The 20,827-nt window shown below is 35.7% G+C and overlaps 1 protein-coding gene across 1 annotated transcript in view; it reads right to left on the reverse strand.

The window, feature by feature from the left end:
* tsnare1 (T-SNARE Domain Containing 1) overlaps positions 1-20,827 on the reverse strand; it is a 169,999-nt gene that overhangs the window by 44,828 nt on the left and 104,344 nt on the right. The window contains exons 9-10 of the mRNA XM_077214209.1: positions 10,962-11,034; positions 854-936 (exon numbers count right to left, since the gene is read on the reverse strand). Of these exons, the coding sequence (XP_077070324.1) occupies positions 854-936; positions 10,962-11,034 (156 nt within the window). The remainder of the gene's footprint in view (positions 1-853; positions 937-10,961; positions 11,035-20,827) is intronic.

The following is a 20,827-nucleotide window of genomic DNA, read 5'->3' on the forward strand; positions in this document are numbered from 1 at the left end:
ATTAATAGTGATATTTTCTACTGTATTTTTGATCTACTGTATTTTTGATCAAATAAATTGAGCCTTTCTGTGAAGTTTATTTAAGCCTTCCGGCTTCAGAAAGTAGGGATTTTTCATTATACAAATGACAATTTTGTCAATATATTATTAAAGATAGCCAGGGGACATCATATGTAACCTGTTGTTGTGATCGAGTAGATTGTTGAAATGGGTAATCTATTTAGTATAAAAATCCCCTTTGCATCTCATAAGTAACAAAATCAAGATTAACAATTGTTTAAATTGTTCAATGAGCAATAAAAAGTGGCAACACAAAAAGCAACGTGCTTTGTGCATGTTTAATAATTAATTTATAATTTCATATAATTAATTTAGAATTTCATTTAACAATGTTTGCAACCACCATGTTCAAGATTATATAGCCAAAACATTGATTTAGTTTCAAAGGAATGCATAAATGGATGGCTGATAAAATAAATACTTTGAATTGAAATTAAGACAATTTTAATAAAAACATCAATTAAATGAGTTAATTATGCATGGCACCAGGATAGACAAAGGTGTAATACACAGTCATTTTGTATCAACAAGCACAATACTTAATACTTAAACTGAGCAAGTGAACAATCAATGACAAATTTTCAAGTTTATGTTCTACCTGTCAGGTAATTGGTAAAGGGTGAATATTAAAGTGAGTGTCTAATGAATGACAGAATGTTGAAAATATCACTGTGTGATGTCAACTGGATCTAATAAACAAACCTGTAACAATAATTGTGTTCATAGTTACCGAAATACTCCTTTTACATACCGTGTGACAATGCAGTAGCTTTCCGAAAAGTCAATAACATACCTGATACTGACTGGCTTTTGCAAGCTCCTGATTGGCTGAGTCCACATGTGATGAAGTGGTCTGAATGTAGTCTTCAATGCTGTCTGTGAAAAGAAAACAAGCATTAGACTAATATTGTTGTTGTCGTCGTCATGTTTTTTTAGATACACAATGTAACAATGTGATCAGTTTATTCAGACTATTTCCAAATGTTTTTCAGCCTATGTGCGCAAAAACTTAAAATTGATTAGAGAATGTGTGACTCACTCATACACATTCACACAAAAAAAGAATGCCCAAGCAAGTGGTGTACCAGAGCACCTTTATTAACATACCTACTCTCTAATTCATGTTCTCTTTCCCAGGGAGAAATGGATTAGAGAGCAAAGTGCCCAATGTTAATGCTGCCAAAATAAATACATAAATAAAAAGCTGCATTATATTTTGTGGTCTCAACACACCATCATCACAAAAGGCCATGTTGAAAGGAAGAATTCAGCCAAAAAAAATAAACTTCTGTCATTATTTACTCACTCTCACATTGTTCCAAACCAGCATGCTATTATTTGTTTTTCCTCACAAAACACAAAACTAGAGATGCCATACAACAACATAATTTATAGTGACCAGGGCCAAAAATCTAAATACATTTATAAAATGTAAATTATAAAATGAAATACTATAAAAGCATTAAATTAATTATTATTATGTTTTTTTTTCCTTAATTAAAAACAATCAAAAAAGTAGTTCTGAAGCCATACAATAACTTTGCATTTATAGGAAACAGCCAAAAAAATAATTAAAAAAAAATGCATTATTCACTGCATAACCTTGCCTACATTCTTATTGAGAATAATAATAAAAATGGCATGACATTCAATAACAACAGAACTGAAAACAGAAAATGTTTTTGTGTCAGATGAGCAAAAATATAAAAGGACAAAATTCTAATTTTTTTGGGTGAATTATAAGGTGCTCTTCATCACGGATTAGCCTTACAGTATGCAGTTGTTCCACATGAATTATTAAGGTTAAATTCTGCATTGTTTTGGGAAGCATTTACTGCCTTACTGATCTGTGAAATGAGAGTGTTATTCTTAAAATCTGTGAAAGAACTTTAATGATTATCATTAGTGTGACCATTTGAAGAGTACACACATAGTTGTTGTAGCCTATCTCTTATAGTACCAAGGCAAGATTAGCTAATGTCCTACTTAAGAAACGCATCACAAAAATACATTTTCCACAGAGAATTGTGCTTAGAAACAAACATACTGTATGATAATCAGCTGGAAACAAACAAAGACTCTGTTATGTCCTTGCTTCCTTGATTCATGGGAAAGTCAGCCAATTATTAACTTTGAATAATCCAAATGAGTTGTCTTGTTTCAATGCGCATGTACGTATACGGGCAAGTGAGAACATTGATTCAAATGCAAAGTCAATTCCCTTCCCAATTAAAAACAAATGTGCGGTTCACCACACAGGAGAGCATAACGAAAGCAGAAGCGGGGGAGTTACAGCGGGGTTAAAGCAGGGCAGGCTCAGCTGAGGGGAACACTGTAGACCTCACCTCCGCCTAGCTGGAGGAACTAATGAAGTTTTGTTTATCTTTCTCTGATTTGATTTGGTGCTGGTCTGCGCCGTCGCCGTGAGATGTGGGAAGGGAGGTGAAGGGGGGTTTACATGGAAAGAAGCTGGAAACCTGTGCGAGGAAGTGATGTATTTGTCCTCGCTTTTCCGGTATTTTTTTATTCGTCTTTCATTAGGTGGCCTTTTTTAAATGGATTAACAAGAGCTCTAACATGCTATCAACTTGTAATATTTCATCCCACCATCCTGACACTCATTTCAACGCCATGTTTCTTTCTATTTCTGGTAAGAGGTAAATTGCCTGTTTTAAATGAGCTGGGTGGAGAGCAGTCACTCCATGATATAATTAAACCTGTACAACACTGCCGGCCCAAAGACATTTTTGAATGTTTGGATTTGAATAAGCAAATGCTTAAGAGACTGGATCATTATTTGGTTGCATCTTAAAAAACAAAATATAGGAAGACACATCATGGCCATATTCCAGGATGACAAAGCCAAGATTCATCAGGCTCAAATTGTGAAAGCATGGTTGGGAGGGAGCATGAATTGGCGTCTCTGAGTCCAGGCCTTAAAATCATTGAAAGTGGGATGTGCTGGAGTAGACTTTACAGAGTGCTTGACTCTCGCATTGTCAATACAAGACCTTGACCAAAAATTGATGCACCTTTTGATGGAAATAAATGTTGTGATGTTATTTCCATGAAGAGGTGCATTGATTTTTGGAATTTAACCATTCGCTTGTTTTTTTTGTTTGTTTTGCCGTGCAGTGTAATTTCCCATTTAGTTCTTGTTTTTTAAATAGTAGCCTATGTTCTCGTCACAAGCCCGCTCTCCTGAACAACAAGACTCATTGAGTTACAAATGTGAAAAATAGCAAGAATAAGGTTTAGAGTACAGCAGACTGGAATGAACAAACCAAAGTTTACACAAAGCACTATCTGTATGTGTGTGGGCTGCACGTTATTCAGGAAGTGCCCCGTACCTTCTCCGGTGACCAATATAACCCTCCCATCGTGAACATTTCTTCTGTCTCCATCTGAGATTACTGACCTGTCATCTACAACCAATATAGGCACACAGAATCTGGGTGGAAATGAGAAATGGTTCATTTAGAAACACTGAAGGGAGATGACACATCATACGGAGACTTATCAATCAATATTTCAATAGTGAAACTGAAAAGAGGGCTCTGTGCTTGATGAATCATCAGCCATGTCTGCTAAAGATACCCTGCAGGGCAACCAACCTCTTATTAGTGTCACTCATGTCAAAAAGACATTCTAAATGGAATTTTATCAAAGTTATTGAGCGATTCAGTTCCAAAACTTATACAGCCACCTCACTGTTTACAGTCTACACAAGCTCTTATCTTCTATAGCAGCGTCCCAACTGAAATGGAACTTTGTAAGTGAATTATTTGAAATGCGTTTCATATAGCAACTCCATAAACTGTCACTTGTGTACGTGGCACAAATGGATCCATACATGAAGCACACAAGAGACTTGACTTACACTCAAGTTGATTTCAATAGAGCTCAACAGTGACCGCCCTTTTTTTTTTTTCAACAGCCTTGGTTACAGAAGTACAGTATTCTTTCCATTCATGTTGTCCACAGAAATTTTAAAATATTCCACAATAAAGAATCTTAAGCCATGAACCAAGTCAAACAGCTCTGATAGAAAAAACACAATATTACAAAATGATTTCAAGCAGCAACAAAAATAATCAGACAAATGTACAGAACTAGGTACCTAAATTATGTTATGAGTGAATGAATAACATCCCATGAAGCATTAAAATGACATAATGTGAATGGTGAAATTAAGTTGAAATCACACATACTTTTGGATTCTACATCATCATAGTGTTTGTCTTTAAAGATTTATGCATTATTGTTAAAATTTAGACATACAGTACAGTAATGAATTGGGATTTTACCTGTCACTGACGTTACCATAACACTAAGATAATGGCTTAATACCCTACAAAAATACAATACAATAAATCAATCAATCAATTTTGGACAAGATATTTATTCTGTATCAACAGATTTTTTTCTCAGTAGTAAATAAAAAGTACTTGCCATTTCCAGAGACTGCTTTGAACTTGCCTCACATCAGTATAAAGCCTGAAATGTTGCCAAGCTAATGTTTTGCTAAGTAAGCTAGATTTTGGAACAGAAATAGTGTATAGCTTAAATGTTTAATTCACCAACTAAACCAAATCAAAAATAAATTAAACGACTGTAGAGATCAAGTGTGTAGCACTGGGATCCAAAAAGGCCTGTACTGTTTGTGCTATAGTTGATTCACAGGAAGAGCTGTTAATTCATTTTTTATATGCAGAATCCTACTCTGTGTAATACAACCTTATCGACTGCCAAACATGGGCAAACAGGCTCTGAAAACAAAATACAATAACTGTTGCTTTTTAATTTCCATCATCCTCAATTCATTAAGAATTACAGGGACACATTTTACAATGATTCTAAATGAACAGGCTTGACGAGCTCTTATCTAGAGACTCCTCAGTTGGTCACTACTAAACACACACATGTGCGCACATTGAATACTCCTGAAAACAGTAGGCTATACATAATTAAATAATCAACCAATTAGGGAGGCACAAAGCTGAGCCGTAAAACAAACAGCCAATTAGTTTGGAACACAATTTAGCATTCATATAGCAGCAGAATCAAATCACCTCTTTACGGAATTAATAGGCGCACTATGTACACAGACAATCTTAAGCAATGCTTAAGCAGTAAATAAAAAGAGCAGGATCAGTACAGTAAGACAGATGAGGCAATACAAGCACACATGAGAAAATGTAAACATGAAAGTTACATATGCACACGATACAGTATGAATTAAACAATTTTTTTTTTTATATAAAATAGTAACTAACTAGATGAAACAGCAACAGGATTTAGAAAATGTCTGCACTCTGCACATATGCATCAAATCGGAACATGTCAGGCTATGTGCCAATGAAGTCATCCTACTTTAATGGTGCGGTCACATTTCTGAAAAATTTTATAGGCAAAATCAGGTCATTTTAATAGGAATCTGCGCAATGGAAAGTTTCACGTGAGGAGGAAAAAGTGCCCCATGCAGATTTCATTCATGTTTAAGTTGGTCAACTGAATTCAGCTGAAGTTGACCAACAGAAAGCTGCTTGGTTTGAAAGTGACTTGTGTGAGCTGTGTCATATGCACTGCTATGCTAGTGACATAGAATGGGACTATGTCACTATTATAATATTACTACTTAATACCAAAGTCCCTTTAAGGCAAGTCATTTCACTCAACAGTCATCTTTGAAATGCCTCTCACAGGCAGCTACTTCAGTCATGCTAGTAGAGCACCTATCTCTTTCAATGCATGGGGAAACATCAAATTCTCTGTTCACCAAGCATTTAATTTTTTAAATCATCAATGAAATCTGAAAACAACTGTCTCAAAATTTTGTTTCTAAATGCTCAAATCATGACAAAAAAAATGCATTTTTCAGGCTACGCCAGCCAGTTTGCATGTGCAGTCATAAGCGTGCTTCTCAGAACACTGACTGTTTCTAAACCAACCGGGTCTTCTAGAGGCAGCTGCAGTGATGCAGTGACTTTACCAATTGTCAATTGGCTCTTTTATTTAGAAGACGGGACTTACTCAGCCATATTGCGGGTTGCACTTTCTCCCATTCGTAGTAATATGAGTGCACCGTTTTTGTATATCTGAAGTCTTTGACAAATTTTAATACACTTAAATTGCATATTCATAGAACACTGGCAACTGAGTTTTTCATGGTATAAAACAAGGCATAAATAAATGATTATATTTAATTTAGTCGAGTATTTAATTTTAGAGAAAAAAAAAACATTACATATGAAATCCCAATGTTAATTAAATTAATTTCACAATAATAAATATAATACATATACTCATTTAAAATAGTAAATATATCGTACAATTTTTTTTAATTTTTTTTTACCTTTATAGCATAATCCTGTTTGTGAGTGTGCATTTGTCACTGGACAACTAACAGCCCAGCACAGCAACTAGCACAGCATGACTTGTTTTATTCAGGTATGTCACAACGTCGTTCTGGCTTTGTCACAGAAGCCCACCTTTCTATAAAGCTGTGCTAAAAGCACCAATCCAAACTTCCTGCACCCGTTTACTTGCCTCATCTGTCCATCTCCCCCTCCTTCAACCACGGCCATCTACAGAGACTTTATTCACATCCACCTCCTAATAAACACCCTGGGTAAAGAGCAATTTAGCCATTTCTATTTCAGGCTCGTTTAACTCTAATGGACACTTGGCCTAACTGAAATGTGTCATGCAGGCTTTTGTTCTGGCTTTACTTTATGCACAGATCTGAGGAAGGCCTGTAAACTTCACGTCTGGATGCAACGGCTTTATAATTATTATTCTTTTTAAACATGTATCCATAAAATGAATGTGTGTGCATATAAGTACAATCTCATAACCATCAGAAACATGATTAAGAGAGTGTTTTTGCAGGGCACAGTTCCAGTAACATATTACAACCGCTTTTCATCCTTAAGCTGTGGCTTTAAAGGAAGAAAAAAAAAAAAAATCTTTGGAATGTGAAAGATGACAGTTGGAAGTGCACACATGTCCTAAACCCCTTATTTCAAACCTTGCATGTACTCAGTGTTACAAAAGAGAAAGAGAAGGAGTATGAGGGAGTTGAATTGCTTTACTTCCATGCAAACTTTCAATATATAATCCACTGACATTACATCTGTTTCAAAACCTATTGAGCTGCCTCAATGTAAACCGTCTACATAAGCAACCAAAATGGAAACTCATAATTAGTGTTATTTTAATATAATTCGTATAGTCTTTGTTAATATTTTGAATTCCATTTTATTTTTCTATTTTATTTTTTGTTGAGCGTTTTTGTCAGTGTTTCAAGTTTTTTAGTTTGTTTAGTTTTAGTTATTTAGAACTTAGACAAACAAAAAACTAAACTTTGGCAACTTGCTGAAATAAAATATATTTTTTTAATACAGTATAGTAAACAAAGCATTTTTCAAGTACAGTATATTTATTTTATCTGGGTATTTTTATTTTGGAAAACTTTAGTCCACTACATTCTAACACAATTTAACATTTTGTCACAGCTTAATTTTGTCCAATTCACCAAATATATTTAAATGTTTTTACTTCATTCATTTGTGTTTAAACTAGCCTACATGAATATTTGTCAACTAACCTGGTAGCGGATTTTTAGTTCCCAGCATGCTTTGCAAGGGACTGTATTAGGAGAATAAATTTACGTTTTAAGTGATATTTTATGTGTTTTTCAGTAAAGGGGAAATATGTTGTAGTTCATGTTAACGTTTAATGTTCAGTTATGTTGGACATTCTGTTATGGAATTGTGTGGTTACCATTGTGCTGAAGAGTGTACCGTGCCAGAGAAATCAGGTAATCAGTTATGCTTCACTAAAACAGTTTGGTAGAATTCACTTATAATCATTAATCTAAAATAATTTGTTTTATTTCAACAAAACCATTTGTTTTATGTTACAACATGAAATAAATATTTCTAAGTTGAACTGACAATAGAAATATTCAGCGTAGGCTGCCGCTATAATGTTGTAAAGCTAATAACTTTTTCTCATTTGGGTACAATGTCATCTTTTTAATTGGAAGAAACTATTTTCAGTACAGAAAATATAAAATATAATTATGAAAGCATATTTGTAAGATGTATAATAAAATATTTTCCTCTATTAGCTCTATTATAACTAAATAAACAGTTATGTGATTGAATGTTATAATAAACAGAGTTCAATGCAATGCATTCTGGTATCACCTTATCGACAAAGGGTATTTGTGATGTTGCCCTGCAGTGTGGTCAAAATTAGATACAGTGGCATTGTGGAAAAGTATTAGGATAGCCCAGATAGGCACGGTTTTGGAACAAAACAAATGCATCATCTTTTAAACAAAGTTTGCAGGAGAAGAAAAACAGAAAAAGACAAAATAAAGTAAATAATAATGCATGTAGCGTAATGAGAAGCCCCAAAATTAGTCCACCTATCTTCAAGTGTCCTTCTAAAGGGCAGAACGACATTAATGGGGGTGGTTTATTGTATACTGTGCGTCCCACTAGAATCTAGCTATTTTGCTAGTCATAACTTGTGATAACCTTCAGCATGTCTGACATCATTTCCCTGTGTAAATGTTAAGTGTCCGTGCTAGGAAGAAGTTCGAAACGAGGAAAGTGTCAATATCCCTTTTCTCTAGTGAACTCCTTATTGTGCTACTCCATTTTTTCTCCTTTTCCCATGAGCTGCTGTTGTATTGTGACCGTGAGAGTGTTAAATAAGAATGAAGACTATGCAAAGCACATCCTTAACCTCTCCTGAAGGAATCATAGTGTCTTTACTCATCTGGCCTGTTGAATGTACAGTACACACAGGATTAATTAAAACAGTCGGAGGAAAGGACACAGGACTGGATGGGCACCAATTAGAAAAGGAATGGGCATTTTCCAACAGAGAGGCCATGGCTAGGTGTCTCTGATCTTACGTTACCATTTCATAATCAACTCTAAAAAATCTTTTACATTTGATGTTCTCAAACACATGCCTTTTAAAAACTGAAGTGAATGAAATAACAATGTGTGCTCACGCACAGCAATCTGTGATCAACAATATATAGGGGAGAACAGGAATGAGTGGAACTTAATATTTAAGGGACATTTAAGTTTCAAAATGTTAATTGCTGCATTCTATTTACAAAAAATATATATTTAATGAATTTGATTTGTTTTAGTAAAAAATGGTTTGAATTAATGATTCAATGACAAACACATTTTATAACATTCACTTCACTTGTCGCCACCTACTGGTGTAACGTTGTGACTGATACGTCTATATTTGAAGTGTCAAGTCACTTTTTAAAGGGTGATTTACTCTATTTTGATCGCTTGCGTAGACATCAATGTTTATATACAAACTACAGTATAAACTTTTATTCCAGTAGTGCAGTGACCATTTGAATTATTGTAAGACAGAAATAATGATACTGTGTGGTTGAAAAGACTGTTTGAGAAGCTGTTTCAAACCTATATATGGCAACTGCTCTCTCTGGATCAGCAGCAGTGCAAAAGCTGTTTCACTGTGATCGTACTTGTCAAAGGTTTAATAGACAGAATCGCATGTCACTTAGGAATGAGATTGCATGGGTTGAATCAAGTTTCTTGATCTTTTAACGATAAATCGTGCAGCTCTACACACTGTATTACTTTCTTTCCAGTCATATGGTTATATACTTCAGCACAGAAAAGGCTAAAAAGTATTTAAAATAGGATTAAATGTGTGTTTCCAAAATCTGAGACAAATGGTCATGGATTACATCATCACTTGTGTGTGAGCAGGGGACACATACACCTCCAAGATTTGTGAAACATCAGTGACACCGTTTTTTTTTTTTTTCACTTACAGTAACATTTACCACTAAAGATCCACTGATATCTGGCTGATACAGATAAACTGATAATTATTTTAATATTATGGTTCATATTAAAGCTATTTTGTATTATTTATTTACTATTATTTCTAAATAAAAAAAAAAAAAAAAATCAAATCTATTGTTTTAAATGATACAAGTGAATTTAAGCATAAGTATGACAATAGATATGTATTATGAGATTTACTAAATCTACCACTAGCCCTTAATGTTAATAAAGCAACAAAAGAGAAAATAACTCACTGCTCTTCACTGTAAAACGTCAGTAGCTTCAATATAATAAAATCTATGTAGTGTTTTATTTTTTGAAAAAATAAAGCACTGTTTATTTAAATAAAAAAAATTATCTTCGCCCACTATGGCCTAGAATGGTCTGTCTTTCTTTTTTGCTACATTTTTAAAATAGGGAACTCAGTTTGTCTGTACTGCTCTGTCACTTGCAAAATAGTAAAAACAACATTAAGAGAGTCGTGATAAAATCACGAATCGTGATTTTCCTGCCATATCGCCCACCTCTAAAAGAAGCTATAACAGAACCGTGTTACAATGCCGCGTAAAAAATGGAAAAAAAATAAAAAATGAAACCTACGACAGAGCACTCAGACAAAATGTGTCGAAGTGGGGAGTAAGCTGAAATGAAGGATTCCTGTCCCTTCTATCACAACCTCGATACAATTTTGGCTGCAAGCACTTGTGCTTGTCTGACAGATGTTGTCAAAGGTGGAAGTGTGCACTTGCAGCATGCACAGAAAGCTGGGATCCAAGTTCTTTTGATGTTGTGGTGTGAACAACAAAGGGTCTGAGATCACTTAAATGCTGAAGAAAACCAAAAAAAGAACCAGGTTCTCTTTTGAGTCCACTATATTGTGCACACCCAAAAGGAATGAGTTCACTTTTGAATTGATTATCAATAAAAGGCCAGACAAACAAGGATGAGTCAATAGACTCTTAACCGGAAACAAGAGTCACACACACGCATGCACGCACAGGCACGCACGGGCACGCACGCACGCACACAAGATCTCACCTATGGTGTCTCCTTGTTCATGCACCATGCTGGCCAAGTCCTTCATAATCTGATTAACATCCAGCATGTCTCTCTGCAAAAGCAAAACAAATGTTGCAGCTCAGAGGTGAGTCAAGCAAACATCATAGTGCTCTAAAGAGGTCTTTCATGCAATCTCATGGTTCATGTGTTGGTTTGTAATAAATAAAACAACAACAAATGCAACAGAGTGATAAAAAAGAAAAGACTTAATGAACATTCATTACACATTATCACACACAGTAGCTGATGTTTAATAAGTGGCTGTAGATCAGATCAATACAATAAAAAGTACATCTCATAAGTACATCTCATAGACTTTCCATCAGTTTTTAAATTTTATGTAAATAAAAACATAATTTAAAATAAAAATAAAAACAAAAATTAAACTAAAATACATTCCCATGACTCACAAACAAACTAATCTAAAATAAATTTAAATTATAACAGTTGGCATATGAACTTGGGTAGCCCTTATACTAAAAGTAAATAAACTGAATCTAGAACACTCCAAAAAACTAAAACAAAACTAAAACTTGATGATAGATTGAAACGTACTCAGTTACGTACGTAACCTCGGTTCTCTCTAGAAGAGGGAACGAGTATTGCGTAAGTTGCTTACACTACAGGTAAAGTCAGTGGCGGTTCTACATTGAATTACACCCTGGACGAGACCACCTTCGAGCGCCAGGTGAATGAACAAGAGTAGAGAACAACAATAATATAAAATATTAAGAATAATATACAAATAAAATATAGAATAAATATTCTATAGCACAAATAATTTATCACACAAATGTGAAAACACACTAAAGAGAATCTAATTATTACACTATGGCACTAAGAACAGAACATCATGAGGCCATTATAACTGTGTCATGCATATTTTTCTTGACCTCAACTACAGAGGTACAAATTGAATTAGTCATTAAAATGTCATTGCAGCTACCACTGTAGTTGAGGTCACGTTAACCCAACTGATGGAAATAAATAATAACTGAACTTGTAACAGTTTTGTTGCAAAGCACTATATTATGGTGAAATTAGATCTTGTGTTTGTTGACTTAAAACCTAATTATTGTTGTATAAGCATAACAATCATGATAGCAAAAAGGCTAAGAAATGTAAGAGACGAGTTACCCACAATTAACATTAGCCCTTCATTCATGACAACATGGATACCTTAATCATACCACTGAGTGAACATAGTTGCATACCTTTATCTTTTTGTCGTTTCTCCTCTTCTTCTTTTCTTTTTTTTTCTAAATTGTGCACCTGATGGCTTTGACCTTTTACTGTCCATCTCTGTTTATTTGGCACTCGACAATCAACAGATTTCCCATCCCCCGCCCCCAACACTGTCACTCACGTAACGAGTCACGACCAGAAGTCAAGACTAAACCAATTCAACTTGGTGAGGTGACCCACATAATCGTTTTGTATTACTTATTTTTATTAGCCCTGTTCACACAATTCAGAAAAACAAACATTTGCAGGAACTATAGACCTGTATTTATAATATTATGAATGAAATGTGCGTTATTTTAGAAGAAAGTCGAGGTGGTGTGACTGACTTTAGCCCACTAATTCCATTAGAGTATTGCTGATACAGTGCTCCTACTACGCGCTGCTGCACCGCCTCTGCGTGCGGTGTGTGAATGCTCAAATCTGTTATGGGCGCGGAAAAAAATACGTACTGCTGACGCGTACAGTGTGAAACCGGCTTCACACACGGCACCTTCTCAGCAAGCAGGGGTGCCAATTTTCCAATTTCCCACACAGTGACATGATTGATAATAGAAAACCGCTTCGCGGCGCAGAGGTTTTTTTTTTTCTTTTAACTGCTCGTGCCGCACCCATGTGACATGAAAAAATGCCGCCCCGGGCAACTGCCCGGTTCGCCCGTGCCTAAAACCGCCACTGGGTAAAGTCATCTTTTCTCGAGATATGAAGCGAAAAATTATCCTTAATTTTGTCTTTATTGTCAACGCAGTGCAGCAGCCAGCAGACTAGAGCAGGCTGTCTAGCGTGCTCATTGGCTGCCCTGCGGCTACTGCAGCAGCCTACCACTGAGCCTGGCGTGACGTCACGCCCAATGAGTCAAGCCTCTACGCGTCACAGCCCGCCAGAATGGGTGTGGTTTAGCGTATAAAAGTACGGCATACTTTCATTCATCAATATTCTTCATTTCAATTTTGATTCATCTATTAAATATTCCAATAGTTGTGATATATGACAGCACTGAGTGCGTCCGTCTCTGGCTCAGCGACAGTCAACGCGCGAAAGCAGTTTGAATCTAGCAGTTGATCACGTGATGCACTGACCGTTCTAATCACACCGGTGTGATCGTACGCTCCAGGGACCAGCCAAGACTGATCACACCGGTGTGATCGTACGTGCAAAAGGGTTAATAGATGAATCAAAATTGAAATGAAGAAATATATATGAATGAAAGTGTGCCGTTGTGGCAAAACTATCATATGGCGCTTTACCACTGCATGGTACGGTTCGGTTCGGTTCGGTTCGGTACGGCACGCTTTGGCGGTTTTCCACTGCATGGTACGGTACGGTACGGTTCGGTTCGGCCGCGCCGAGTCGAACCACGCAGTGGAAAAGCGAAGCGAGCCGAAGCAAGCCGAACCATGCCGCGCCGAGCCGAACCGTACTGAGCCGTACCGAGCTGTACCATGCAGTGGAAAAGCGCCAAAAATATACTCAAACATTACTTTATAAAAACATACAACATGGAGAACAAAACAATTAAAACCAAACTTCTTCCACTATTGGCGTTCCATGTCAAAATGCATTCTACACAGGCCTGAAGCAACATGGGGTTTTCTAAACCCTGAGTCTATCTCCTGCTCACAGGCCTTTTTGTCTCCATACACAACCCCATGCAAGTGCAGCTGGGTCAGTGGAGCTGAAACCATTGAGCCATTGATCACAGGTGTCTGCAATTGTTTGAGAAACTGGCAGCCATCCTGGCTCTTGGCACAAACCGTTTGGCGGGAGCCAAAATAGCCCCTAGCAAATCACACATTACTACAGAGTTTCTGAATTTTGCTCTCAATAGTCATCAACACCATTGCAGAGCAACATATTTATTTTACCCACCAAGGAGTTAGTGCAATTTAAATTTAGCGTGTAGTAATAACAGGACGTGGAGTGTCATTACGCTTGATTAGAAGGGAGGAACTTAAAGGATGGCGAAGAAAAAAACAGCATGATACACATCAAGTTAGAGCAATCATAAGTTAATCTACTGTAATGTGCAGAGTAGTAAACACCTCTCCACGGAGCTGCATCCCCTTTGAGAATTGAGTTTGTAGCTAACAGGCACTGAATCCAGTTTAAATCAAAGCACAAAGTCATATGGGCAAACACAATTCAACACACTGAATAATGTCTTGGGGGGAGGAGAAAAATGTCTGATAAAATATGAAGAAATTGCTCAAATGACCTAAACGAACTTTGCAGTTCTAAAACTTCCAGACAAAATAATCCATCCATCCATCAATCAATTTTTTTAATATACTTTTTTATTATTATTTTGTAACAGTGTTAAAGTCTTTACTGCCACTTTTGGTCAATTTAATCCATCCTCCCTGAAAAATCTGCATAGATGGAAGGATGGATGGATGGATGAGACTCACCAACATAAATAAATAAATCTATAGCTTCTATCAATTAGACTAAGTAAACATGAGTATGTTTGAGTTCCTTTATATATAAAAGAGCGAGACAGTGACAAATTTATTATGAGAGCACTCTGTGTCCTTCTGCCCAGGGGGAGTCAGGGTAGTCCTGGGGGCTGTGGTGTGCCAGTTTACATCATTTATAATGGTTATAATAAGCACACAGCATTCCAGAGCTCCCTTATGAACAAGAACCCACAGTTATTCTTCATGTTACCCTTTCATGAAGACCCCAGACAGTGGCCCTGTCCCCTGAGACTGTGTGCAGAGGAGGCGGCTCCACAGACCGCCAGTGCCACTTGAGTAGTCAAGTGGTCAAGATTCGGTTCAGTGCTTTGGGTAACATGAGTCAACTGAGCAGTTGGAAGTTTCACAGCTGTTTCTTCCTAGCCCAGATCAATCAGGGAGATAGATCTAAAGAGTCCCAAAACTATGAAAACTTCTTTTGTGGCTTATGTCCCTGGTTGAACTAAGGCAGTGGTTCTCAACTCCAATCCTCGGGACCCACTGCTCTGCACATTTTTTTATGTCTCCTTATTTAACACACCTGATTCAGATCACCAGCTCGTTAGGAGAGACTCCTTGATCTGAACTGAGTGTGTCAGATAAGAGAGACACAAAATGTGCAGAGCAGCGGGACCCGAGGACTGGAGTTGAGAACCACTGAACTAAGGGGTAAACACTACCATTTTCAGGAGCCAGTAGGAAGTTTATTTTTCTTTCCACACTGGCATTTGTTTTCTTGCTTTAAGCATAAACATAAAAAAGAAAAACAAAGAAAAAAAAGAAAAAAAACACCAATTAAAGTAAAATGTGATTCTTTGTTTTAAAAGGGACAATGGACATTAATTAACATAAGCACTCAAGTCCATCATGTAAATGTGCCAGATTTAGACATACGGGTTAGTTTTCATCTGTAGTCTCTGGCAGGTTGATGGTAAATAAATTGTTGAATTTATTAACAAAAATAAAAATCCTGAGAATAAAATAAGTTTAATAAAAGTTTAATAAAATTTTAATAAAATAAGTATAAGTTTAAATAAAACAACAAGGTTGTTGTATATTTCTAAAATGTTTTAAGTAATTTAAGTTAAATAAAAATATGTTTTTTTTTTACTAGCCAAGATATATATATATATATATATATATATAACAACAACAACATATTTATATATATATATATATATATATATATATATATATGAAGGTGTTTAGATATGTTTTTACCAAAAACAAGATTAAAGTATTTTTATAATATACATAGCCTTTCAGAAATTAGGGGTTGTTAAGATTTTTTGAAAGACTCTAATGCTCACCAAGCCTGCATCTATTATCAAAAATACAGTTAAAATAGTGACATTGTGAAATTCTATTACATTTTTTGTTTATTTTATTTTTTTATATATATTTTAAAATACAATTTATTCCTGTGATGGCAATGCTGAATTATTAGCCATTACACCCTTCTTTAGTGTCAAGTGATCCTACAGAAATCGTCCTTAAGAGCCGAATTGAAGCTCAAGAAACATTTGTTATTATTAACAATATTGAAAACAGATAAACTACTTAATATTTTTGTGGAAACCGTGACATATCTTTCAATGATATACTGTAAATGTCTTTATTGTCACTTTTTATCAATTTAATGCATTTGTGCTGAATAAAAGTATATTTACTGACCCCAATGCTTTGAATGGTATAGTAAAAATATTGTTGTTAGAATTGAGATGCATGTATGCATGTATGTATTTATTTGTTTGTTTGTTTGTTTGTTTGTTTGTTTATTTATTTACGCACAATTTACCATAGTCAAAATCTATAATATTAAAATGTTCCATCTTTTAAATTCATTATTACATTGGAAATTTCAATCCTTTTCTGACAAACAAGAATTGTGCTTGAATTTAATTTCCAAAACATAGCCATCTTAATGTTGAACAGCAAAAGACAGTTCATGTTGATCACAACGATGCTCTTTTCCCTTGCGCTGCGATTAAGTTGCTCACGTCAAACATCACCCTGTTTTTATTTAGAAAACGAAAGATAGAGACAGAGACAATGGGACAGAGAGCGAGTGCGGCAACATGAGTCTGATAGGACTCAAATGGTCTACCTTTGTTTCATTAGATACAAAATGTCAGACATCTGCTGCATCTGACACACAGGTCTGCGTTACACCACAAACGCACACACACTTCAGTGATAGCCGCTGACAGGAACCGCAGCAGCCACACAATTAAATGTGTGGACTGATAAGACTATAGATGTCTTGGAAAAAACACACTCCCAAACAGAAGATGACTGACACTTCTATGAATGCAACATGCCAGGAAGTTTTGCAGGAGCACAGACTGACAAGAGCGAATGTGAGAGTGACTGCAAGCCATCAGAAGGCCTATCTAAGACAAGAAAACACTGAGGAAAGCTCAGAGAGAAAGATATGTGAAGAGCTGTTAGGATGGACTGACAGGGCAGCTGATGTTTCCCAGTGAATTGAAAGATTATTTGTGGTTTGTGTCCACTTTAAAAATTCCTGACATGTGATGGATGGACAAGATATGTGAAATATTGTTAAATAATCTTATAAAGTCCAATATGACATATTTTGTCTCTCAAGTCAAGAGAGAGCCCTCTTGTGTTACTGTTAAAAGATTCACCAACACTACTGCTTTTGCAGTCCCAAAAAATTACCAGCCGATCAATCTGTGTTTTTAATTCAATAAGAAATAATTTTACAGATTGATCCAAGCATCACTAAACAAAGGAGCAAATAACTGTTGTTTTCGGATAGGTTTCATGAACAGTATCAATCTGAAGCTAAATAAATAAATACAAGTTTTTCGGTGAGTGAAATAAAGCTGAAATAAAATAAAATAAAATATATAAATTAGATGAAAAACTTAAACGTAAAAATTTAATATTAGAAATTGACAAGGCAACAAATTAAAACATATTAATTACTAAAATGACAAAAAAAACTATATTGAAATGAATTTAATAACAAATGACAAAAGCAAAATTTTTGAATTTTGCTTTTGCAAAAAAAATAAATAAAAGCAAATTCAAAAATGTTAACAAATACTATAGAAGGATATAAATAATATTAAAAATAATATTAATAGTATTAAAAATAACATGGAACAGTGCTAAATAATCATGAGTTTTACACCTTTCCACTTTCTGGGGGATTAACCAAAAAACGGCCTACTTATTGTTATCTCTGCATATTAAGCTTGGATAGAGCAGGGAAAAAGTAAGGAGAAAGTATTTCAACAGAGAAACAAAATGACACACATTACCTTTAAAATACAATATTGGGTTGCAGTGGTTGAAGCTCAGGGCAGGTAATTGAAAGGCAAGGCACTTAACCCCAGGTTGCTCCAGGGGGATTGTCCTGTAATAGGTGTATTTTTAGTCTTTCTGGATAACCACATCTACTAAATGTCTCCTTTAATTAAAAGCACACTATTATTGCTAAAGCTAACACAATGAGGCAGCTCTAAACAAAATAAATGTCTCTTAATAAAAAATATATTGACTTTGGTCCAAGTTTCTGTACACTGTGCAGTCCTTGCAGTGTCATTGATAAAAGGTGATGATCTAAAGCAAAGGGCCGAACAAAATGACTGGGCACAGGCTCAAAATGTTTTTTTCTAGGACTGGTTTCAAATATCCCTATGATTCTCCTCACAAGCCTAATAGTAAACATTATGTACTGTAAACACACACACACACACACACACACACACACACACACACGATCGAGCAATAATATCCAGGATGTCATGGGCATAAGAGAGGTCAGATGTTCAAAATGTTCAAATGTATGTGTCTTGAGGTCCTGTTTGCGTTTGAGTGTACAAGTGTGTCCAAGATCTTGTTCTTGTTTTGTCTAGACTTGTCCACAATGTGAAAACAACATAAATGGAAAGAAGTTACACATGGTCAGTCTTATACAAGAACAGTCAAAAGTGAAGTACAGACAATAAGAAAATATTAAACATGGCCACTTTAAATCAATTATGATTTAGCGCTTTTAAGTGCATATTTATTCTCTGGAAGCTGGGCTAAGTGAGTAAATATGGTTATTGCACTCCTGGCAATGGGTCAGACCCGCAGTAACTTCTCAGACATATGCATAATTTTATAATAATATATAAATATGTATTAAATAATAATAATAATAATAATAATAATAATAATAATAATAATAATAATAAAAATAATAACAAGCTAAATTTACCTAACAATATATTTTGAACTTATTTCTCATCCCACTGGCAAACCATTTAACGATCCATTCATTCATTAAGCTTTGCATTAATTGCAATGCGTATTCTTAATAGATGTACCCCTTCACAGGAAATAAGAACGGACCACATCCAGGATGGTTGAAAAAGGAAAACATGAAATAAAATAGCTTGAGGAGAAATCAAATGTCCTTATATAAAGGTGATAACCTCACTGCAGTAAATATCACAGTAAAAGGAGCTATGGTCAAGCAACAATGGAGTGTTTTTCTGCATTTATAAGAGCTGAAATGTGTCCTGGATGATGCTGACGTTTTACGCTGGGTGAAGATAATGTGATATGACTACCCTCTGTGTTTCTGATTTCAAGTCCTGAACTAAACGCAGCATGTATCAAAGCTCCCCTGGGGCTAACAACCTGAAATCTCCATATTTAGAAGCTGCCAGCTGGATATGTGTAACTCCAAGAGTGGGTTAGAAAGTATAGCGTGAACTGCATTGATAGAATGAGAAAAAGAAACCTAGAACAGTCAGTTGGTGGGTGATAGCTTCATAATAGCTTGCGAAAAAGCAGTGTTCGCTCACACTGCTAGACAATCAGCTCTGAGAGCTCTGACCATCAGAAATAAGTGAGAGCAACAGTAGTGAAAAAAATACAAATATATGGAACACGACATATGATATATATATTCAATAGAATTCAATAGCGTGTCCTTTCTTTTTCACATGACTGACATGCTATTGAATTCTAGGGTTTTATGTATCAACACATAAAAATCACCTGGTCCTTGGAAGGTCTTAAAATTAAGGAATACAAATTAAACGCAACCTCAGATGAACAACACATGGCATATTACACCATATTATCATTATTTATTTTACAAAAACTAGGCCCAAATGGAAAAGCTATGGCTGAGTCATCCTTACTGCTTCCTTAGGAATTAAGAGTATAAGTAGCAATCAGCTGCTGCTAATCAAATGCCTTTGATTAATTGATCATCACCTCTATAAGCAGACGTTTTGGCAGTTTTCTGGTCTGGAGCATTTGTGTTGACCCAATGCCAAGGAGGAAAGTCATCTGCAGCAATGATCATTTAAAAACAATTGTTGCTGCCCATCAATCTGGGGAGAGTTATACTGCCATTTCCAAACAATATGAAGTCCATTATTCTACAGTAAGGAAGATTATTCACAAGTTGAAAACATTCAAAACCATAAATGGATGTCCCAGCAAAGTGCACCCTAATGCTCAGAGAAATCGCAAAACACCCAAGAACTACACCACATACTCTACAAGCCTCAATTAACATTTTAAAATGGTAATTAAGGCTTGTAAAGTTTATGGCAGTGTAATTAGAAAAAGTGTGGCATGTTTAGAAGGGTTGCCAGAAGAAAGCTTCTTCTCTCTAAAAAGAACATGGTGGTACGGCTTAGGCTTGCAAAGTTGCATCTGAATAAACCTCAAGACTTCTGGAACAATGTCCTTTGGACAGACAAGACCAAAGTGGAGATGTTTGGCCATAATGCATAATGCACAGCCCCAAGTTAGCCTACTCAAGCAAACTAAACACTGCATATCAGCACAAACACCTCATACCAACTGTTCATCACGCTGATGAAGGGTTGATGATTTTTGGCTTGTTTGGCAACCACAGGACCTAGCCACCTTGCAGTCATTGAGTCGACTACAAACTCCTCTGAATACCAAAGTATTATAGAGTCAAATGTTAGGCCATCTGTCGGATAGCTAAAGCTTGGCAGATATTTGGTCATGCAACAGGACAATGATCCCAAGTAAATCTACTACAGAATGGCTGAAAAATAAAAGAATCAAGGTGTTGCACTGGCTCAGTCAAAGTCCAGACCTCAACCTGATTGAAATGCTGTGGCAGGACGAGCTGTG

Source organism: Siphateles boraxobius, unplaced genomic scaffold (assembly GCF_051911475.1).
Source record: "Siphateles boraxobius isolate OS27281-9 unplaced genomic scaffold, OSU_SipBor_1 68, whole genome shotgun sequence".
Classification (NCBI taxonomy): Eukaryota; Metazoa; Chordata; class Actinopteri; order Cypriniformes; family Leuciscidae; genus Siphateles; species Siphateles boraxobius.